The sequence below is a fragment of the Ceratotherium simum genome, chromosome 38, assembly GCF_057802395.1.
Source record: "Ceratotherium simum simum isolate JZ-2026a chromosome 38, ASM5780239v1, whole genome shotgun sequence".
NCBI classification, from domain to species: domain Eukaryota; kingdom Metazoa; phylum Chordata; class Mammalia; order Perissodactyla; family Rhinocerotidae; genus Ceratotherium; species Ceratotherium simum.
In genome coordinates, this window is record NC_141937.1 from 13,290,755 (window position 1) to 13,312,768 (window position 22,014).

General features: G+C 40.9%; 1 protein-coding gene across 2 annotated transcripts in view; it reads left to right on the top strand.

Annotated features, from left to right (window-relative positions):
- CNKSR3 (CNKSR family member 3) overlaps positions 1-22,014 on the top strand; it is a 91,367-nt gene that overhangs the window by 65,245 nt on the left and 4,108 nt on the right. For both annotated transcript variants that reach the window (XM_087425116.1, XM_004440697.3), the window contains exons 5-10: positions 4,760-4,801; positions 7,314-7,433; positions 9,424-9,483; positions 13,521-13,589; positions 13,855-14,001; positions 18,657-18,781. In XM_087425116.1, coding sequence (XP_087281242.1) covers positions 4,760-4,801; positions 7,314-7,433; positions 9,424-9,483; positions 13,521-13,589; positions 13,855-14,001; positions 18,657-18,781 — 563 coding nt within the window. The remainder of the gene's footprint in view (positions 1-4,759; positions 4,802-7,313; positions 7,434-9,423; positions 9,484-13,520; positions 13,590-13,854; positions 14,002-18,656; positions 18,782-22,014) is intronic.

Consider the following 22,014-nt stretch of genomic DNA (forward strand, 5'->3'; position numbering starts at 1 on the left):
GTTGACTTTGTAGGTACTTTCAATAAATATTTATTGAGCGCTTACCATGTGTCTGCTGCTCTCCTAGGCAGTGGGAATACCAGAGTGAATAAACAGATAAAATGAATCCCTGACCTCATGGAACTTACAGTCTCTGGGGGAATGAGAAAATTAAAAGATAAATAAGCAAACTATACATCAAGTTATATGAAGTTGGAGAAATGTCTAAGGAGAATGGAGTACGGGAGGGATTGACATACTGGCTAGAGTAGCCCTCATTGAGAAGGTGACATTTGAGTAATCCGACCAGTCTGATTCTGTGCTTGTCTGGACGGAATGGGCTTATTGCATTGTCTCAAGTGGTGTTTTTTCTTGTGGTCGTAGAGGTGTTGATATGAACTGATGATAAGAAAGTCTCCCCATGGGAGCTACAGATTCTGATCTGGTCACATCAGGAGAAGGGTGCCCACCGAGCATCCTCATCACGCTGGCCCCTGTTTGCTGGGGCCTCACGACACCTGGCACATGATTCATGGTGATTTTTAAACATATTTTTTAAAAGATTTTATTTATTTACTTCCCCCCCCCCAAAGCCCCAGTAGATAGTTGTATGTCATAGCTGCACATCCTTCTAGTTGCTGTATGTGGGACGCGGCCTCAGCATGGCCGGAGAAGCAGTGCCTCGGTGCACGCCCGGGATCCGAACCAGGGCCGCCAGCAGCGGAGCGCGCGCACTTAACCGCTAAGCCACGGGGCTGGCCCCCATGGTGATTTTTAAATGTGTGTTTAAAAGAATGAAATAATGCTTTTGACAAATAAGCTAATGAGAAGTTGTGTCTTAAGAGAAATTTAACCCAAACTTAAGGGACACAAGAGGTATTGTTTTTTTTTTTTTTTGTGGTTTATTTTTTGTTCTTAGTTTCCCTTTGGTGTTCATTGAGCGTGTGTTTCAGAGATAGACAGCCATAGGTTCAAATCCTACCTCTACCATTAATTAGCTCTGGGACCTGGGACAGGTCACTTAAAACTATTAACTTCAATTTTTCTCATCTGTAAAATGGGAATACTGGTATTTACCTCACCAGATGATTTGGTGGGATTTCTACAAGTTAAAGGAAGAAAAAAGGAGGAAAACGTGTAATATGAAGACAAATAGTGACCAAAAACATTTAAAATATGTGTATATATGTATTTGTAATATACACATACATCCAAAAACCTGTATACAAAGGAATATATAGGTACAGTGGGCAATTTGGAAGAAAAATTGAGTTTATCTTCACAGGGAGAGAAGTGGGGAGGGAACATGGGAGTCAAGCCAAAAAAAATTCTTTTTTTTAATATACAAAAAGCATGTGGATGACATTTATGTGTTCATGTAAAATCAAAAATAAGGGGACAATATAAACTTTTAAAAGTAATATCTAGCTCAGAAGATTGTTAGGAAGATTAAATGAGATATAACATATGTAAAGCACTATGCCCACCTAAGAAATAGTAGTCTGTAATAGGAAATATAAAATCTTGCCTTGTATTGGTTTTCTGGAACGAAACTTGATTGTTTAAGGAGAGGAAATTAACAAATATGTTGCTCTTATATTCTGGTATTTTTGGGTTTATTTAAATGTGAACAGTTTTTAAGGATTAAGACTGGCGATATATAAATACATATGGGAATATCATTTTATGAACTTAGACTGAAAAAACATCTTTAGCTCTTGCTGAACATATGCTTTCTGTAGTAATTGAAGAAGGCAGGTGCTTTGGCAAGTGCTAATATTTACGCGCACACAAATTGGAAATAACAAAGTTGATGAATGAGCTGAATGTCTTTTTCAGTGTCCAGAGTAACGGCACCAATAAGACCGAATGAGCCGGGAGATTTCACACTCCCTTACGACTAGGTGAAGTACAGTTTTCCTCTAAATTTCTTGGCAGAGGATCTATTGACTCACTGGGAAGAAACCTGTCTTTTCCATTTGTTCCTTTTAACTGGGGACCTGAAGGAATAACAGTTGTGTCTTTCTGTCCAGTGAGAAGGAACGTGTTCTCCACGCGTCTTTATTCTTTGTGTCTCTGTCTGCGAAGAGAGACATTTGCTCCTCCTTTTTCTCCTATCCCACATATTGCCATTTCCCCCTCCTCTTTCATGTCACTTTCTCTGTGTGCTTCCCTCTAATGATCCGTCTCCTGATTTGAAGGATAAATAGTTGCTCCTTTTTTCTTCCCCTGTAAGGAAACCGCACCCTGCTTTTAAGCATGCTTCGGTTACAGTCCCACACCAGGTCCTCGGATAGATCTTCCATCCAGTTTTCAGGCTAGAATTTCAGGCGAAGGAAACCGAGGTGGGAGGGGATTGTGAGCTGTATCTTCAGTCTGTCCTCCTAATGTTGTGGTGAGACGAACACTGGAATCTCGATGCTGAGAGACGAAGTGACAGTGGCAGGTGCTGAGTTCCACTGTGGAGAGAAATGGGGGGAGTAAGCAATGTAAAGTCCAAGAGAACTGAACGGGAAGAAAGATAGCCGTGGAAGCGGAGGAGGAGAAAGCCACGAGGCCGTTTATTGAGCACGGGTTGTGTGTCTGGTGTGAACTACATGCTGGATATGTGATATCACATTTGATTCTCAACAGTTCTCTGAGGTAGGTTTTAGCATCCTCGCTTTACGGAGAAGGAAACGCAGCATGGAGAGGTTAAACAGGTTGCCCAAGGCTTCTCAGTTGGTAAGAAGGTAGAATAAGGAGAGCCGCAGAGGGAAGGGGCACCTGTTAGCTGCCCTGGCTGGGTCTCTGCCAGGTAGGCTGGCCTGAGTCTGCTGATCCAGGTGACCAGGGAATGTGGCGAAGCCCAGCCCCACTGTCTGGCTCATGGTGGGCGGGGGGGGGGGGTGACTTGGTTCCACTACTTTTTTTTTCCATTCTGTTGCCTTCACGCCAAACATCATGACGTCATGCCTGCAGCTGCTTCCTCCCAGCAGGAATGGGTGTGGAAACCCACGTTCACGGTGGCGGAAGGTAGAAAGTGAGCCCTTTCACACGCTGACTTGAACAATTCGAGGAGGAAGGAGAGCTCCCCTCGCCCATTGGCTCCATCACCATAAGGAACCCATTTTCTTGGTGGCTTCTTAGATCTGTCAAGGAATCAGGGATCAGAAACCATGGGGTCAAACATCCACCTTGAATCTGGGGCCCTGGCTTATGAAGAGGAGCTCTCTGCCTGTGGGTGATTATCTCACGAGGGTGATGGCACTCATATCGTTTTGGGATTTGTAATGAAAAATCATAAACATAAATTATTAGTTTTATTTCTGGCACAGGACCACATGAGTATTCTATTTTGCTAAAGTTGACATTTATTTAATAATGTCAGATCCTTCAGATGGCGTTAATAGGGGATGAGCCATCATGGGAGTCGACGGTTTAGTTCCATACACAAGATGGAGGAGGAAAAGCATATTTTTGAGCTGTAGTTATCCATATTTTACAGAAGTTTCTCCTTTGGTTTGAATTTATATCAGGTTCATGCATGTAAAAATACATTTCTAAATTTCTTTTTTAAAGTGTTTTCTCATTTGGCTTCTCTTTGCCTGGGAGCCAGTGTAGATTTGGGGAGCAGTAGAGTAACTATTTTTTCCCACATTTTTACCTAGCAGGGAAAATTTTAAAAAGTTTTTAAGACCCTGCAAAATCTGATTATAAACCCACACGGAGTAGCAATTGGTAGCCATTTCCACCCCTGCCTCCCAGTGTAAAAAATGTAGTAAAAAATGACCTAAAATGACTTTTTGATTGCAATGAAAATCTTTGTCTGACAATCCCAGCAGAGTTGATTAATATCCTTCATGTACATAAAATAATTAGTGTTTTCCTTAGGATGTCCCCTTTTGGGATTATACTTAATGGTGCTGAATAAACTCTGAAGAATCCAGTTGGTCTCCCTTTTCTTCTTCATGCACTCTGCCGTGTGGATTGAAATCCTCCTCTGTTGACAGGTTCTGGAAGGTTAACTGTGAGAGTTTCACAATGGCGGTTTCACTTTGGCTGCTTTTAGACAGGACAATGGTGATTCCTATAAGCAGCTAACTGGTTCATACGGTTCCAAGTCTTTTGTTCTTAAGCTGAGTAAATAAAGCTTTGCATTCCAGCCCTTTATTTAATGTCATCAATAGCATACCTCAAGACCACTTTTTTGGCAGTGTGTTAATGAATGTTTTGTTGAACCTTTTTCCTCTATTAAGGCCTGAAATATCTGATTTAATCTCAGTGGTGCTTAAAATAAACTTTTGTGGCTAAGTTTGCTCAAGCTCTTATTTGAAAGCTGTTCTTATAGGCAGGCCCAGAGCTAAAGAGTCCTGGCCTGTTGGCCCAGTGCTGGCTGAGCCCAGGGTCACGTTTGGGAGCCATTGTCAGGTTTCTTGGACTTTGACTTCTGACTTACTACTCTCTGCACAGTCTGGACAGTAGGTGGATTTCAGTTCAATGATTTTTGTAGGTTTTCTGATGGATTAAATAACCTGTCAAATGGGTTCCTTGGATGATAAGCTCCTTAGGTCAGGATTGAGCAGAGCCTTAGGAGTCATTGATTGTCAGCTCCGTCCCCACTCTGCCCTCTTTCTCCAGTCCAAGGCTCTCCTCCCGACCATCCAGGACTACTCAGGCTCTAGGGTGGGGGGCATGTCAGGGACCATCTTGGGCTCCAGGAAACATCTAGAGAGCTAAGCCGACAGTTTTTGAAAATTCTTAGCTCTTAAAGTTTTCATTTTCTTCTTTCCTTCCTTAGGATTGCCTTGTAGCAGAAATGGAGGATAAAGTTTTAACCGTAGTAAGTACACATTCTAAAAGTTATTGTAAAATTCCTTTGCCCAAAACAGTGGGAATCACATTAATTAAAGTCAATGCAGTGTGGTTAATTATTTCAGGATGTACTTTGAAATATTGCCTTTTGGGGTAGGAGTCTATTAATTTAGGTAGAAAGGGAAAAATAAAAGTTATTTAAAAATAAGACCAATTACCATGAAAATTCCTGTGCTTAAATTGGGTATATTGGGGTCTCTCTTTTGCTGGGGTGTTTTTTTCCTCTGAACATTTCACGAGGGTACGATTATACTTAAATTGTTAGCTGGCCTATTAATCAGGGTTAAACTGATCTGCAAATTTCACTTTAGGACCATTTTGATTAAAAAAAAAATTCTTGGCAAAAATCTTAGGATGGAGGGGGGATGTACTGTGACTGTTTAAAGAGCATTTTGTAACTATTCATCATCGCTTCCTCCTTTTGACATAAGCCAGCCTGTGCTCTTTTGATAAGGCCTTCCTCCTACTGATGTTGAGGAATTGAGCAGTGAAACTGCTATAAATATATTTTCCATAAATAGAGAGGCTAAACAAATTAGAGGAATGTAAGAAGTGTCACTTCTTGGATTGTCCCCCCTTGGAAAAAAAAAACGCTCTTTGGAATTTCCTGATTTCTTTGGTTGTTTAATTTTGAAAGGTTAGATGAATCTGATTGGGAGAGGTAACCACTGTGAAAATGGAGGCCACTTAAGGGGAATCCTCACATCTCTAAAATTTTACCTCGTCAGTGTTCGGTGTTCAGGGAATATGAGCCGTCACTAAAAAGATCTTAGACCTAAATGTAAAATGCAAAACTATAAAACTCCTAGAAGATAACAGGAGAAAATCTAGGTGACCTTGGCTTTGGCGATGAGTTTTTAGGTATAGCGATAAAAGCATGATTCATGAAAGAAAAGTTGATAAGATAGACTTCATTAAAATTAAAAACTCGGCTCCATGAAATGCACTGTTAAGAGAATGAAAAGACAAGTCACAGACTGGGAGAAACTATTTTCAAAACACATATCAGATAAAGGACTTGTATCGAAAATATACAAAGAACTCTTAAAACTCAATAATGAGAAAACAAACAAACCAATTAAAAAGCAGACAAAAGATCTGAACAGATACCTCACCAAAAAAGATACACAGCTGGCAAATAAGTATATGGAAAGATATTCAACATCATGTTTTATTAGGGAATTGCGAGTTAAAACAAGGAGATACCACTGTACACCTGTTAGAATAACATGATAACAAAATCCAAAACATGATAACACCAAATGCTGGTCAGGATGCGGAGCAATAGAAACTCTCACTCATTGCTCATGGGAATGCAAAATGGTACAGCCACTTTGGAAGACACAAAACTAAACATACTAACACTAAATATACTCTTACCCTACGATTCAGCAAATCCAGATGAATTAAAAACTTATATCCACAAAAACCTGCACAGAATGTTATAGCAGCTTTATTTATAATTGCCAAAATTGGGACGCAACCAAGATGTCCTTAGTAGTGACTGGATAAACAAATTGTTATGTCCAGGCCATGGAATCTTATTCAGCAATAAAAAGAAATGAACTATCAGGCCATGAAAAGAGGAACCTTAAATGTATATTACTAAGCGAAAGAAGCCAATCTGAAAAGGCTACATACTGTATGATTCCAACTATTTAACATTCTGGAAAAGGCAAAACCATGGAGACAGTAAAAAGATCAGTGATTGCCAAGAGTTCATAGGGAATGGGACAGGGGGAGAGATGGATAGATGTAACACAGGGGACTTTTAGGTGGTGAAACTATTCAGTGTGATACTATAAAAGTGGATACATGACATTATACATTTGTCAAAACCCATAGAACTGTACACCACAAAGGGTGAGTCCTAACATAAACTACTGACTTTTGTTAATAATAATGTATCAACATTGGTTCATCAATTGTAGCAAATGTAGTGCAAGGTGTTAACAGTATCATGTTATTATTAACCATGTTATAATAATATAACTGTGTTGGAAACTGTTGAGGTGGGGGAGGAAGTATATAGGAACTCTGCACTTTTGGCTCAGTTTTTCTGCAAAACTAAAACTGCTTTAAAAAATAAAAACATGGTGCAGGTAAAAAATATTTTTTTGACCTTGTCAATATTTGGTATGCAGAGAATGTGAGTGATCGCTGAAAAACCATACAAATGGCTGGAAATAGATGATTGTCCTTAACTACCCAAAGGGGGTTTCTGCCCAGCCTGTGCTCTTCAGTGGTCGTAAATGAGTTAATATAAAAGCGGCATTTTTAAACAAAGCTGTGATCGTGGCACCATTCCCTCGGATTGCAAATGCGGAGTCCAAATGCTATGCGTTCATTGAGCAGTATTATCAAAATGATTGCTGCCAGAGCTAAAGATTATAGGTGAAGTGCATTTCTTTAAAATTCAGCTTGAGATAAACTTGGTTAATGATTGAACCTTTCCTGACTATTTGCCTCTCCAACTCTAGGTCAAGGTCTTAAATGGCATCTGTGACAAAACAATGCGATCTACTACGGATCCTGTTATGAGCCAGTGCGCGTGTCTGGAGGAGGTTCACTTACCCAACATTAAACCTGGGGAGGGCCTGGTAAGAATTCTGCCAACATTTGTTTTATTTTCAAATAATGACACATTGTCATTTTTTAAAGTTTTTTTTTTTTTTTTTTAATAATTCCTTATTGCTTTCCCTGTCATTCTGAAAAGGAGAATGAAATTAGACTGTCTTCCATCATGTAGTTAGGAATTTGCCATCTTGAACTGTTGATATGTTCTGTGTTTTCAAAGTATAAAAATAAACACAATTTTAAAACTGTATGCACATATCTTGAAGGAATTGTCTTAACAGTTTTATTTTTAGAACTTAGCAATGCAAGGAGATATAAAACATTTACAAAGGAGAGATGGTCTCAGGGTATGAAACAACGTCAGCTCTGAAAGTCTCTATTAGCACTTCGGATGAGTGTGAGAAGAGGCTGGATGAAAGAAATGATTCTTCAACTTCAGAAATATTTCATCAGTAATGTATGTGATCTATAATAACAGGCCCTGAGAATACGTACGGGTAGATATCCAGCTACCTAGATCACTACCTAGATCCCTAGCTCTCCCAGTACCTAGCATGCATACGGTGTCATTAGTGTGCTGAAATTTAGGTGAAGAAACCCTGAGGCCCATGGATGAGCTTAGAGGCTTTGAGTCAGAGGCTGGGCTTAAATCCCAGCTTTCAAGTGACAACCTCTTTGCATATCAGTTTCTTGGTCTGTCAAAAGTTAATCATGATAATACCTGCTTCACAGAGTTGTTGAAAGTATTAAATTAGATGATGAATGCTGAGTGTCGGATGCTGGATGCATAGTACATATGCAGTAATTGGTGGCTGCAGCTACTGTTGCTGGTATAGATGATGATGAGGACGAGGAGGAGTGCCCAGGGTGTAGGTAGGGGTGTGGAGATATCAAGTCATTCTGTTTTCTCAGATAGGAAAACAAAAATAGACCAAATATCGACAAACCCACATTCTTAGTAGCTGGGTTTCTAAGTAAGAAATATGCATAGTGAGACTGCTCAGGCTTCAAAGTAAATGATGGATTATAATAGATTAGACAAGGAAGACTTCCTGGAAGTGAGTTTACAGTCAAGTATTGAAGTGGAGAAATGCCCCCAGTGGGCAGAAATGGAGTTGTCATTTCCGATGGTAAAGTCGCACAAGCCAATGGTCTGGAAAGAGGAGTATTGTATGTAGAGATTTCTCTGCGAATGAAACTAATAGGCAAGCACAGGAATGGGGAGAACCTTGAAGGTGTTGGTGTTTGGTGAGTTTCTCATTATAGAATGGGGTCGGTGCTGAGCAGGGCAAGGTCAGGGTCCAAATGATTTCTAAGGAGGCTCTGTGTTATTGCCACGTAGATACCAGGGTGACCAACTCCTTTACCCAATCTACTTTTTGCTCTCTTTCCCCATCTTATAAAAGTTTAATAAAAATTTTTTATGCTTGGTGTGTCAAACTGCAGAAGTGTTTCCTCGATGATACGGCATTCACCGCTGAGTTTAGCTCTCAGGCTTTTTAGGAAGGAGCATATTTATCTTTATGATTCCCTTAAAATTGAGGGATGCTGTTTCTAATTTACTTCCTGTGTCGTTACTTCACAGTCTTCGCTGTTAGTGGCTTGAATACGTTACCCTGCAGTGACTGCTGATACCAAATTTAACTGAATGTATTGTGTCACTAGACAGAGAGATGCTCAGGAGTGAACAGTCCTTGTTTGAAATGCCTCATTCATTCAGCAGGTCTGACAAGATGCCTTCTGAGTCCCTAGAGTGATGGCAAAATTCTGTGTGCCTGGTGTGCAAATTATAATATCAAAGAGATCTCATTTCTGATTTCTTTCACTAGTATTTCGACTTCTTTAGTTCCCCTTCACCGCTCTTTGGATCTTGTTTCACAATGTTTCAGGAGGCTTAAAAATGACTATTGTTCTGAAGGGACTGCCTTTAATGTCTTGTAAGTTTAAATCTCACTTGCGGCTGTATTTCTAAATGTTGGAGTAATGAGTTAATATATTTGTGGCTTACTCTAGGGCATGTACATCAAATCGACCTACGATGGATTGCACGTAATTACTGGAACCACAGAAAATGTAAGTGTGGATCTGTTAAATGTCAAAGCTATTGTATATTTAAGCAAATTTGACAGAGTCCCTATACTTTTGATTTAAATGTGTGTGTGCCGTTTTATTGTCTGTAATAAGAGCGTGGGTGCCTGTTTTGTTTATTTCTGTTGCTAGCATGCTGCTTATCACCAGCTGTTATCAATTTATTATTTAAATTGTCCTTTATTGCTCTTGTTCGCGCACCTTGCCCAGTTTTTATGCCCACCCTTGTGTTAATTATTCCTTTTGCATCCTGGAAGTGTTAACCCATAAATACAAAAACAATGATCTCTTTGTTGTTGAGAATCACTCTTAGAAGAACTGGAATGGTTCTTCTAATGGTAGAAGAATGGAATGGTAGCCATATGTGTAAAATACAATTTTTTTGTTTGTTTATTTAATGGAATTTGTATGTGTCACCAAAGCAACTATTTTGGGATTTTTGCATGACGCAGAGTCTTTTTATAGAATTGTATTTCATAATATTTGGCACGATACTGAAATTTAGTTGTTTTCCCCCTAATCCTTTGAACAGAAAAATCTGGGCTTTTTCTACTGTAAGAGACTTTGTACACTCTTATCTTCCTTTTGGAAATTTTGCTACTTGGAAGATTTTTCTTTAGCCCCTCAAAACGTTTTGAATTTGTAAAAAGTAAACCAGTTGAATACTTTCTTTTTGCAACCTACAATATGGGTAGCTCTTGAATGACACTGGTATGAAGCTAAAAATGTTTACATAGCTTCCTGGATCTGTGTAAAAGAAGCATGTATATGTGGTATTAATCTACTATTTAATCAACTAAGACAAGAGGAAATAATTCCTAAAAATAGAGGACATTTGGTAACTACTTTTCTAATCTGGCAGAAATATGTGTCGAACTTTGAGCTTCAGCTGTTAGGTCTTTTGATAAAATAAAATGGCATGATCGTTGATGAGGGTTTGTGACACACTTGATTTTTGTAGTAAGAAAAAAATGGCATTGCTTAAGGCAGTCAATGAATTATAAGTAAGTTGTTTGGTTCTGGCAGATGAACGAGTGGAAGATGGTAGTGTCTTTCTGCATCTCTGTTGAGCTACAGAAAATACACTACGAACCACTAGGAATTTTTATACACGTCATTAGTAGGCAATAACAGCACAGGAAGTTCTGCTTTTAGGCTGGAGATGGTGCAAAAGAAAAAAACGCATAACGCATTACACGGCTCATCCCTTATCCTTGTCAGAGACTTCTTTTGTTTCAGCTGAGCCGTGTCAAGAACATACTTGTGTCCCAGTCAGCACATTGTTTTGTGGTTGGATGGGTTCAGAAGGATGGTAAATGTCATTTCAGCTTTTAAAGAGTTGAAGTTTTGCATCTAGCAATTTGGTGATTGCATTGTTTAACAACCAGACCCTCTGTGGTTCCAGCCTCTCTCTGTGGTCTTCTTGAAGCAATTTCAATCTTGGATAAACGTGTAGAACGCTGTAATATTACTACCAGAAGGCACACAGATTTCTCTTCTTGGAACTCTCCCCCCTTTTGTTTTAAGGATGAGGTTGAATGAAGGACTAAACAAGCTGTTTTTGAATCAAATGAAATGAAATTTCCTATATTTTCTATTGTATAGGAAAATACAATGGTAAATTTCCTAGAATTTCTAGACTCATAAGACTGGGTGAGAGCTTCAGGGTTTACCTGGATATAGTCAATCTCAGTGCTCCCATACTGGACTGTACATAAGTCATCCCAGAGGGAGTTGGTTTCCATTTTGTTAAAGATCAAAAAAGGGAAAACTTGTCTTATTCCATCTGGTAATCCATTTGAAAATGTCATTCATTCTTTCAGTCATTCAACTTGTGTTCACTGAGTAACCGGAGTAGGCTAAACACTTGCTATGTCTGATACATGAGGGTGGGAAGTTGGGTAAGAACCCACGTCTCAAGGGCTTAATCTGGATATTTTACACTTAAACATCAGTAGGAAGTGCCAGCTCCAGGACAGCTTTCCAGCTCTCACTTGAGGTTGTTATGACTTTGGAGTCATAATGTTTTAATGGAAGCCTGGTACGGTGGGTGGTAGTGGATGGAAATCACACATTACATTCCCAAGGGAATTGTCTCCGGATTCCTCTGTCTTGGACTTGAAGCTGAAGCAGTGCCAACAGGCCATCTCGGGTCTCCGGTCCATTTTTTTTTTTGAGGTTACCTGAGAAGCCACGATCATTCCAGGGTCAGACTAACAGTATCCGGTGATTCTCTATCTGACTTCTTTTTTGATGTTGTTAGAGATCTTGAAAGGAATTTTGACAGGATCCCATCCATACTCCTATTCCCCACCCCCAAGATGAGGGGGAATTAAATTAGCCTCTGAAGAATGGAGGCATTCTTCTTCAGGTCATCACCCTTCTGCAGCAAGCCAGAACAAGCGTCGTTTTTCAGGAGTCCGGCTCATGGTGAAGATAGGCAAGATCTACTGCCCTAGGGAGAGTTTTGGTATCAAGCTCTCTCTATACATATTCTGCCAATCTCAACTCTTAATCACTAATAGGACATTTGAGAAATGAATGCATGAGGATCCTTAGGAAGGGAACTCAATTCGGGTCATTGAGGCTTGTTTTTTAAGATAGCACATCTATAAACAGGGACTTCCTGGCCTCGGGGCCATCTTTTATAGAGCGAAGCTTACCTTAAGTGACTCCCTAGCCCAGGAAGATTAACTGGACCCCACTGATTATGCTCAGACTTACTGAAGTTGGTCAAGCAGTAACCCAAGCAGATACATGGGTTAAGCATCTGATGCCAGGGCAAAAAGGAGCATTGATACATTCATTTTTCTTTAAGTGCCTCAAGAGGAAGAGATTTGAGATAGGCCGTCTCCCTGTGGTACCCACGAAGCTAGTCTCTGAGGTGAGGCACTGCTGGTTGCTAGGGCGACAGGTTAAATGTTTTTAAAAATAACTGTCACAGTAACCTATGCTTTGCTTTGGACCTAGATAAATCACAGGGAATGTTTCTACAGTTTAATGCCGTTTCTCATTTCTTGCTGAACCTCTCACAACAGTTGAGGGAGAAAATTCAGCAGGTGTGTCTTGGGTTTTATAGCTGCCTCCTCACCATGTTCAAAGGTGCTGTATTTTTAAGGATAGTTGTAAATTGTTTCAAGATTCAGGTAGTTACATAAGTTATCAAATAAAATACTCTGACCTAGATAACATTTGATTATAACTTGAAATCAAGGTTTCTTCTTTCCTTCTCTTTTGCTCATATGAGATATCTTAAACATAAAGAGTTCTAGTTTGATTAAATGAACAAGAATACTATGGGCAAAACATCTGACAAATAGATTACATCTATATATCTCTATACACACACGTGGATATATGTGTATATCTATTTGCAGATATGTAGCAAAGCATTATTTAGGGGAAAAAAAAGTCTGGACTTTTAATCATACTGAAAACACATTCATTTTGAATTCAACCTGAAAGTGAAAAAAATTTAAATTCATTTTCCCTAAAGAAAGACATTTTCTATTGTCACCATCTTTCTATTTTAATAGCATTGTGATAACATGTAGAAGACAAGGTTGAGTAAAAATAAGATTTAGTTTTAATAATTACCTAAAAGGAAATGGGATGACAGAGTTACAGTGATGATCTTTGCATGTTAAACAGTTGGTCAGCTTTTACAAGGTTAATTTGGATAGGGATATATGTAAGGTATTTTTTAGATGAACCAATGGCTTTCATCAGCTCGTCATGTCAACAGTGTGTCCCATTCTTCCTGATGGATTAGATGAACCCAACTGTTCTGACAGATTATCCATTGTAACAGACCACTAATAAAATAGATAACACAAGTATTCTCGTGCCAGATTGTACAGAGTATGTCATTTCAGGGAACTCAAGTACACTGTGTAATATTTCTTGAGAAAGTTATATTTCCATTGCTCGTTGTCTACAGAAGAAGAAGGAAGAAGAAATAGAAGCAGAAAGAAATGGAAGGTTTAAAAAATAAGACAGATCTCTCTGTTTATTTCTAATAGTCTCCTGCAGACAGATCTCAGAAGATTCATGCTGGTGATGAAGTCATTCAGGTGAATCAGCAAACTGTGGTGAGTTTGTTCATTGAAACTGAAGACTTAATATTCCCATCTAGAACCTGTAACTAAATCCAAAGCCATTTTGCTTGCATTTTTAAAATTTGCAATTTATATCTAGTTTTCCATAATTTGAAGTAGTGCTAAGATGCACATATTTGTATCTGCCTATTTGTATGTACCTGTTTGCTCGCAACTGATTTCCTTGAGATAAAGTCATAGGTTTGACTTTTCAGTATCCATGAGTCTCCTCTCCTCTCCTCATTTTCTGTCTTTGAAGGTGGGATGGCAGCTAAAAAATCTGGTGAAAAAATTGAGAGAGAATCCTACAGGAGTCGTGTTACTGCTTAAGAAGCGTCCCACGGGTACTTTCAACTTTACTCCTGCTCCCCTGAAAAACTTACGGTGGAAGCCGCCTCTTGTGCAGGTATCTCCTATTGGTTGCAAACCTTCACGTGGCCTCAGCAAGTGAATGGTGTCAACTATCTGATTTATCTCCAAAAAGAAAGATTAAAATTTGAAGATGATTGATTTCAGGAGTTTGTGTATGCACAATTATCCGATAATCCTACTTATATGAAAATATACATTCTGGATTTGCTCTGAACAGTATGTTAGCCACTAGCTGTATGTGAATATTTAAATAATTAAAATTAAACGTTCAGTTCTTCGGTTTCACTGGCCACGTGTGGCTAGTGGCTGTCAGGATCATTGCAGCAAATTCATTCTGGTCTTTCTTCTCTCTCAATTGAAACGCACACTTAGATAAATGTGTACAGTTTGAACACTCACCTTAGAGCGACCACATGGGGTTGAGTCCTTAGCAGAGGTTTGCCACGGCAGGGGTAGGGACTGTGGGAATAATCCACCCGGTGGAGAGCTGTATCCCCCCATTGTTTAGAATTGGCAGTCTTGGGTGATAATACAAAGCAGACCGACTTTTAGTGAATTTTATTATTTAAATTCTCTCAAACATACACTCCTTTATTGCTTACGCCTGGGTGGACCATGCTCCCTGGCCAACCCCCTCGTTATGCTGCCGGTCCTTAGTGTTTATTTCTTAAACTATGAATGAAAAGCAATAACATTTTAATGCCCTTTTATAAAACTGAGATTGCAATTTATAAGTAACTGTGATTTTATTGTACATCCTCAAATAGAAGGAACGGTAGTAGTCTCAAGGTATCCGTTTGGATACTTCGTGATACAAAGAACTACACCTGCATGTGTACCTTAATGGGGGAGGGTAAATAAGGGTTAAAAGTAAATAATAGGTTGTGGAGAGTAGAGCAAGGGGGGGCATTTAATTAAAATCACTTCTTAAATAATAACCGAGCATATCCATCACCCCCTAGCTGCTTCTGTTTGCGTCACTCTGTATAAGGGGTACCATCTTTAAATTTTTTTGGCATTCTCAGAATGTGTTACTTAACATCGTAGAGATCGTAGTTCATCATCAATAGTTGATGGAGCGCCTGCAGCGTGCTGGCTCTGCTAGCTGCTTGGTGCACGGGATACATGTTGGGTTCTGAAGAAGGGGAGATAGGTATGGACCGGGTAGGTGAAGGCCCCTCTTCTTGAGGAGGTGGGAGCCCTTAGGAGTCTGGAAGGCTGGGTGGGATTTGGCAGATGGGAGGCCATATCACGGAGGAGATGAATGCTCTTCTTTAGACACACACCCACACACCGTCGATATGCTGCCATCAGCGAAAGATGGTGTCTTAGGCAAGATTTCCTAAGCAGAATGTGTGACAGGGGTTCTTGTGAAAGTGGTTTTTGAAGGCGTGTGCTTTAGGTAAAACTTGTAAGGGAGGGAGGGAGGGAGGCAGAATTAGGAGAGGAAGCCAGCAAGGTGCTGTCTCAGGTAAAGTCTAGCCTTGGCCTGTTATACAGGTGTAACCACACAGGGATGGGCTCCAGTACTCGGGAGAGGCAGCTGTCAGCTGAGGGCCAGTCTCCGGAGAAGGGGGCAGCTGTGAGCTTTCAGCAACCGACACTTATGGCAGCTGGGTTTGCTAGCTGGCAGAGGGGCCCTGGGTAGGCACTACAGCCCACTGTAGGAATGAGTAGATCAGATTCCCTGGGCAGAGGGCTGGACAGAAAGCTGGGCTGGTGGGCTGAGATGGCACAGAGTGCCAGACTAAGGAGCATAGACTTCATGCTACAGGTAACATGTTGGTAGTTGTTTCTTACATTAATATCTGCATTAGTTTGCTAGGGCTGCCATACCAAAGTTCCACAGACTGGGTGGCTAAAACAAGTTTATTTTCTCACAGTCCTGGAGGCTAGAAGTCTGAGATCAAGGTGTTAGCAGGTGTGGCTTCTTCTGAGGCCTCTCTCCTTGGCTTATAGACAGCTGCCTTTTCCCAGTGTCTCCACATGGTCTTTCTTCTGTGTGTCTGTGTCGTAATCTCCTCTTCGTATAGGGACATCAGTCATATTGGATGAGGGCCCACCCTAATGACCTCCTTTTAACTTAATTACATCTTGAGAGACTCTGTCTCCAAATACAGTCACATTCTGAGGTCCTGGGGGTTAGGACTTGAATATATGAATTTTGAGGGGGGCACATTTCAGCCCATGACGCTATCTAAACACAACAAACACCAGGTGGGAGGTGTTGCATATCTAGATGATGGTTCATGTGGTTCTGGGCAAGGCTGGTGACGGGGCGATTCCAGTGAAAGACTAATGCATGAGGCCAGTTGGAAGAAGCATTAAAAAGACTCGCAAAGCAGCACAGCATAGTGGTTAGGAGGGGGCTCCGGAGTTGAACCCCTTGAGTTCAAATCCCAGCTCTGCCGCTTATTAGCTATGGAACCTTAGACAAGGTGTTTAATCTTTCTACACCTCACTCCTAATTATCAGTGTTGACTATTAGAAAGTCTTTGGGGTAAGGGATGAGGAAGGCAGGCAAGGCAGGTGTGAAATGTGACCATGAACATGGTTGTGATATCAGTGACAGAAATTAGAAAGTCAGGAGACAGCCATCTGGAAGGCAGAGATGACAAGTCTTTTGAGCATCACTGAGTTTGAAGTGATAGAGGAAAGCTTAAGTGGATGTGTTCAGAAGGTGAGTGAAAATTATTTTTAAGAATAGGCTAGAGTTGGGCCGGCCCTGTGGCTTGGTGGTTAAGTGCGCGCGCTGCGATGCTGGTGGCCCGGGTTCGGATCCCGGGTGCGCATTGAGGCACCACTTCTCCGTTCATCCTGAGGCCGAGTCCCGCATACAGCAACTAGAAGGATGTGCAGCTACGACATACAAATATCCACTGGGGCTTTGGGGGGGAAAAAATAAAATAAATAAAATCTTTAAAAAAAAAAAAAAAAAAGAATAGGCTAGAGTTAGTCCTTTGACCTCTGGAAATTCACTTAGGAAGGGACACACGTTCCCCCTCTCCTATTTTGTCTACCTTCCTGCCAAGTTTCACCAACTGCAGTTTGGGGGAAGAGGTGATGGTGAAAGATGAGACATTGAACTTTGCTTCTGACCCAGGGAGAGAACCTCCATCAAAATGCAGAGGCTGTGTTATAGCTTAGCTACCAAGTGTTCTCACGATGCATCAGGATATTTTCAGAATGTAAACTCCCGTCGACCAGTACTCTGCAGACTTTCTCAGCCCCCAGCCTGGGCGTTGCTCTGTGTCTCATTCTTCAGGGCCCGTTATGCCTGGGCAACCCCCTCTCCTGGGAAGGAACCTCTTTAATTCTTGTCACCTTCATTAGTGTTGTCCTGTCACTGAAAAGGGGTTCATCGTTCTGTTTTTGGGCCACAATCCTGGTAAATGAGGGTTATTGATGCCGAAGTAGTCATCACTGTTGTTTTTGGAGAGTGCCTGTTCTGTGGAAATGTTCCAGTCTGCTTTTGCTTCTACTTGTTGAGGGCCTGGATCCTGGCCTGTGTTTCAGACACCGTCCAAGATTGACAGATTGAGATGTTAATCTATTACGTATTGAGTAGAGTCGACAGATTCTACGTTAGTGGCCAACGTCCAGGATATGGGGATTATGTTACAGGAGACTGAAGACGAAGCCCCTGTCTCTTTGTGCCTTGGTGTCTCCCCTGAAAACGGGGCTGTCACTCTGGCTATCCCAGTCTTTCTGGTCCTTAGATCTGGTTCACAGTCTCACTTCGGGGAGACTTCGGGGTCTTCCATCACCGTCCGGGCTAGATAGGTATTTGAGGTGCCTTTTTATGTCCATCCAGGCCCAGCACCGTCTCGTGCCGTGCCTCCCACTGGCCTTCACCAGACATCTCCATGTGTCAGCTCTGAGATTTCCTTGCTGTTCCTGTACCAACCAGAAAATGCTGATCATTGTTAGATTGTAAAAGAGATAAGATTGAAGTTCTTACACAAGATTTTAAAAAACAGGTCCTTTGAGACAAATAATTAAAATGAAGCTGTGTGTGATTTTAAATTTTTAAAATCAACTTGTAGGTCTGTGTATATGTCTATAATACTAAATTAAACAGCATAAGGTTGTACACTTACTTTGTGACAAGCAGTATGCTAAGCCGGTAATGTGTATTATGTCACTTAATTCTCTCAGCTGCCCTGTGTGGGTACTTTTCTTGTTCCCATTTATTCCCATTTTATAGATGAGGCACAGAGAAGTTGAGTGATTTACCTAGAGATATGCAGGTAATAAAAGTTATAGCCAGGATTGCACCCAGACAGAGTCCTGAGCCTACACTCCTAGTCAATGGCAGCCTTGTTAGTGATTTGTATGAACTAACTCATTTAATCCTCGCTGTACCCCTATGTGAGAGGTACTGTCGGTGTGGCTGTTTTTCAGAGGAGAAAACTGAGGCACGGTGTTTAAGTGATTTGCTCAGAGCTGGAATTCTAAGCCAGGCTGCTGGCTCTCGAACTTCTGCTTCTCACTGTGCATCTAGTATTTCAAAACTCCCAGTGAATTCTGTGTCTCAAAGAAGAATGCAAGTTGAGTGTTGCTAATAGCTGTAACCACATGAATGACCTCCACCTCTGTTTACACAGGGGCTGGTGTTGGTGTTGGGGAGGAGGAGACGTGTACCAAGAGTAATCTCTGATTTAACCTCCGCTCTTTTGCGTGTTTCAGACCTCGCCTCCCCCCACGACAACCCAGTCCCCTGAAAGCACTATGGATACCTCACTGAAGAAGGAGAAACCAGCCATCCTGGATCTGTATATTCCTCCTCCACCAGCAGTTCCCTACTCCCCCCGGTATGTCAGTGTCGTTTCTGTGGTGTGCATTTCTTCTGCGTGTGGAGATTCTAAGTGGTGGTGTGAAGACCACGAGGATCTTGAGAGGAGAAGTGCTGAACTCCAGTGTGACAGGGCTCAGTCTTGAAATTTCTGTTAAGAAGTGTGATCCTGGGGGTGGGGGGTTGAGGGCATGGATGAGGTGGTCGAAAGTTACAAACTTCCTCTTCGGGATGTAATGTACAGTGTGGTGATTTTTGTTAACAATACTGTATTGTATATTTTAAAAGTTGCTAAGAATGTAGATCTTAAATGTTCTCATCACAAGGAAGAAAGAATTTGTAACTATCTGTGGTGATGGATGTTAACTAAACTTACTGTGGTGATCATTTCTCAATACAGTCATCCCTCAGTATCTGTGGGGGATTGGTTCCGGGAACCCCCTCCATACCAAAATCCACAGACACTGAGGTCCCTTATATAAAATGGCGTACGTAGTACAATGGATGTAGAGGGCTGACCGAACATACATAAATCATTATGTTGTACACCTGAAACTAATACAATGTTATGTTAATTATATCTCAATAAAACTAGGGCAGGGACTGGCCCCATGGTGTAGTGGTTGAATTTGGTTCGCTCTGCTTCAGCAGCCTGGGTTCATGGGTTTGGATCCCTGGTGCAGACCTACACCGCTTGTCAGCCATGCTGTGGCGGTGACCCACATACGAAAGAGAGGAAGACTGGCAACAGATGTCAGCTCAGGGTGAATCTTCCTCACCAAAAAAAAACAAAAAAACAAAAAAACTGGAGGGATCGGGAACTGTGATCCTTTAGGAGGAAGTGTAGGGACAGATTCAGGTTTTATGGGTCCTGAAGCTATACAGTTTGGCGGGAAGCAGGCTCTTTGGAAAAGTATGTGCTCTGGGAACACATTGTTTTGGCTCTTCCCAGGGCCTCAGAAAGGGCTGTTTGAGGGTCCCTGAAGCTGAAGTTTCATTAACTGTGTGGCAAATTCATCTCTGGGGAGGAAGATAATAAATATTTCTGTGAGGTTAATTAAAGTTACAGCTTTATTTTGCTGAAAGAGATGTGTTCTTCGTAGGACTTAGAAAAAACCACGCCAATGTAGGTGTGGACACTGTATGTGCACGTGCATGTATGCTTATGTGTGTGTGTGTGTCTATTATAAATTCTTAAAGATTGTTGCTTTCTTAATGGCTCTCTTAAATGTAATATGGTACAATGAGCATGGTCATACTACATGCTATATAGGGGATGATTTAGGTATGAAATAAAGGCTTATTTATATCATCTTACATATTTACATATGCTGGTAAAACTAGAGAATCTGGCTCATTTATTCAACATACTTACTGAGCTTCTGGCCTGAGTTACCATCTTACATAAAACAGATGTGTTTCGTGCCCGCAGAGAACTGCCAATTTCTTAGTCAACTGTTCAAGAATAAACTGAGAAATACGTAATTATGTTATAACATTTCATAAGACAAGTTCATGAGCTGAACTTAACAGTGGTTTTACTTTGGAGTTGTTTTTGTTTTAAGCTGAGCTGTTTGCTTCTGTTGTGTTTCTTCCCTGGGCAGAAAGGTGAAGTAAAGTCATTTTCCTCTTCCTTGAGTCTTGGTTTGCCCAGAACTTATTACAGCCTGTAGAGCAGTTACCTTAGGTGATCAGAGGCATTCTGGTTGGTAGACAAGACTCTTCTCTGTATTCACAGACCAGAGTCATGTGGCCATGGGATGGTGTGTCTAAAGCTGCAGGGAGTCGTTGCCTCTAAAACATAAAGAACATGAGTTTCACTGATGACCAGTGTGTGGATTATTCTATCAGACATTGTAGGGAGGACCCTCCCAACCTCACAAACCCTGATTATTCTCATGTGGGTCTCAGTGAGGGGTCACAGGAGCAGTGGTAAGAGGAAGAGTCTGTACGTAGCGAGGGAGAAGGGAAACTGGGGCTTTTAATCTCCTTGGGGGAGACACATGTGCACCCACACACATACACACCCACCATTAATGAAGGCTATTTTCTTCTTTTTATTGAGGTAACATTGGTTTATAACATATCAATTTCAAGTGTACATCATTATATTTTGATTTCTGTGTAGACCACATCATGTTCACCACCTAAAGACTAATTACCACCCATCACCACACACATGTGCGCTTTTCCCCCTTTCGCCCTCCCTCCTCCCCCCTCCCCCTCTGGTAACCACCAGTCTAATCTCTATGAATATTTTCTGAGGAACAAAAATGCAAATGGTTGGGCCGGCCCTGTGGCTTGGTGGTTAAGTGCGCGCGCTGCGATGCTGGCGGCCCGGGTTTGGATCCCGGGTGCGCATCGAGGCACCACTTCTCCGTTCATCCTGAGGCCGAGTCCCACATGCAGCAACTAGAAGGATGTGCAGCTACGACACACAACTATCCACTGGGGCTTTGGGGGGAAAAAATAAAATAAATAAAATCTTTAAAAAAAAAAAAAAAAAAAAAAAAAAAAAAATGCAAATGGTTACAGAGAAAGAGCTGTGAGTCATGAAAGCTTTGTGAATGGGGAAGTTATATGCCAGACTTAAAATGTAGGAGCTAGATTCATGGGGGGAAGGGGTATGCAGACAGCAGGCTTCCAGGAAATACCAAGAGGCAGGGGTGATTTTTAGATTGTTTTTGGACTGAGTTGATTCTGTAGTTTTTGCAGTGATTATCTAATGGAATTTACTAAATGCAAAACATTTAACCAACCAGTAACTTGGACTCAACTAAAATTAATTTTAAGTTTTATTGTGAGTGGACATTTAGGTAGAATTAAGTTGGAATCAGTGATCCAACTTTGGCTGGTTTCTGTACCTAGTTCAGAAAATAGATACTCTCCATTGAGTACTATAAAGGCCCATTTGTATATTTCGACATAACTTTCAAATCTAACAACTCCGTTATACATCAGGTGTCTTCTTGGCTAGATCTTTGTAAAGACACTACTCTTGGCTTGAGAAAAATGGTTCGATAGAACCTACCTTAACTTGTGATTCCTGTAGTAAATAGGAGATTCAATTATAGGACAGATGTACAGGGAAAACAGAGCTATCTTTTCAAAGGTATATTTGTACCATTTAAACATAGATAAAAAATTTCATTTTCTCTTATTTAATAGGATCATGGTATCTACTCTTATGTAATAGGATCTCTATGTATTTGAGGGGCAACTGGGATTGAAAACATCATGCTTTTTCCTCCA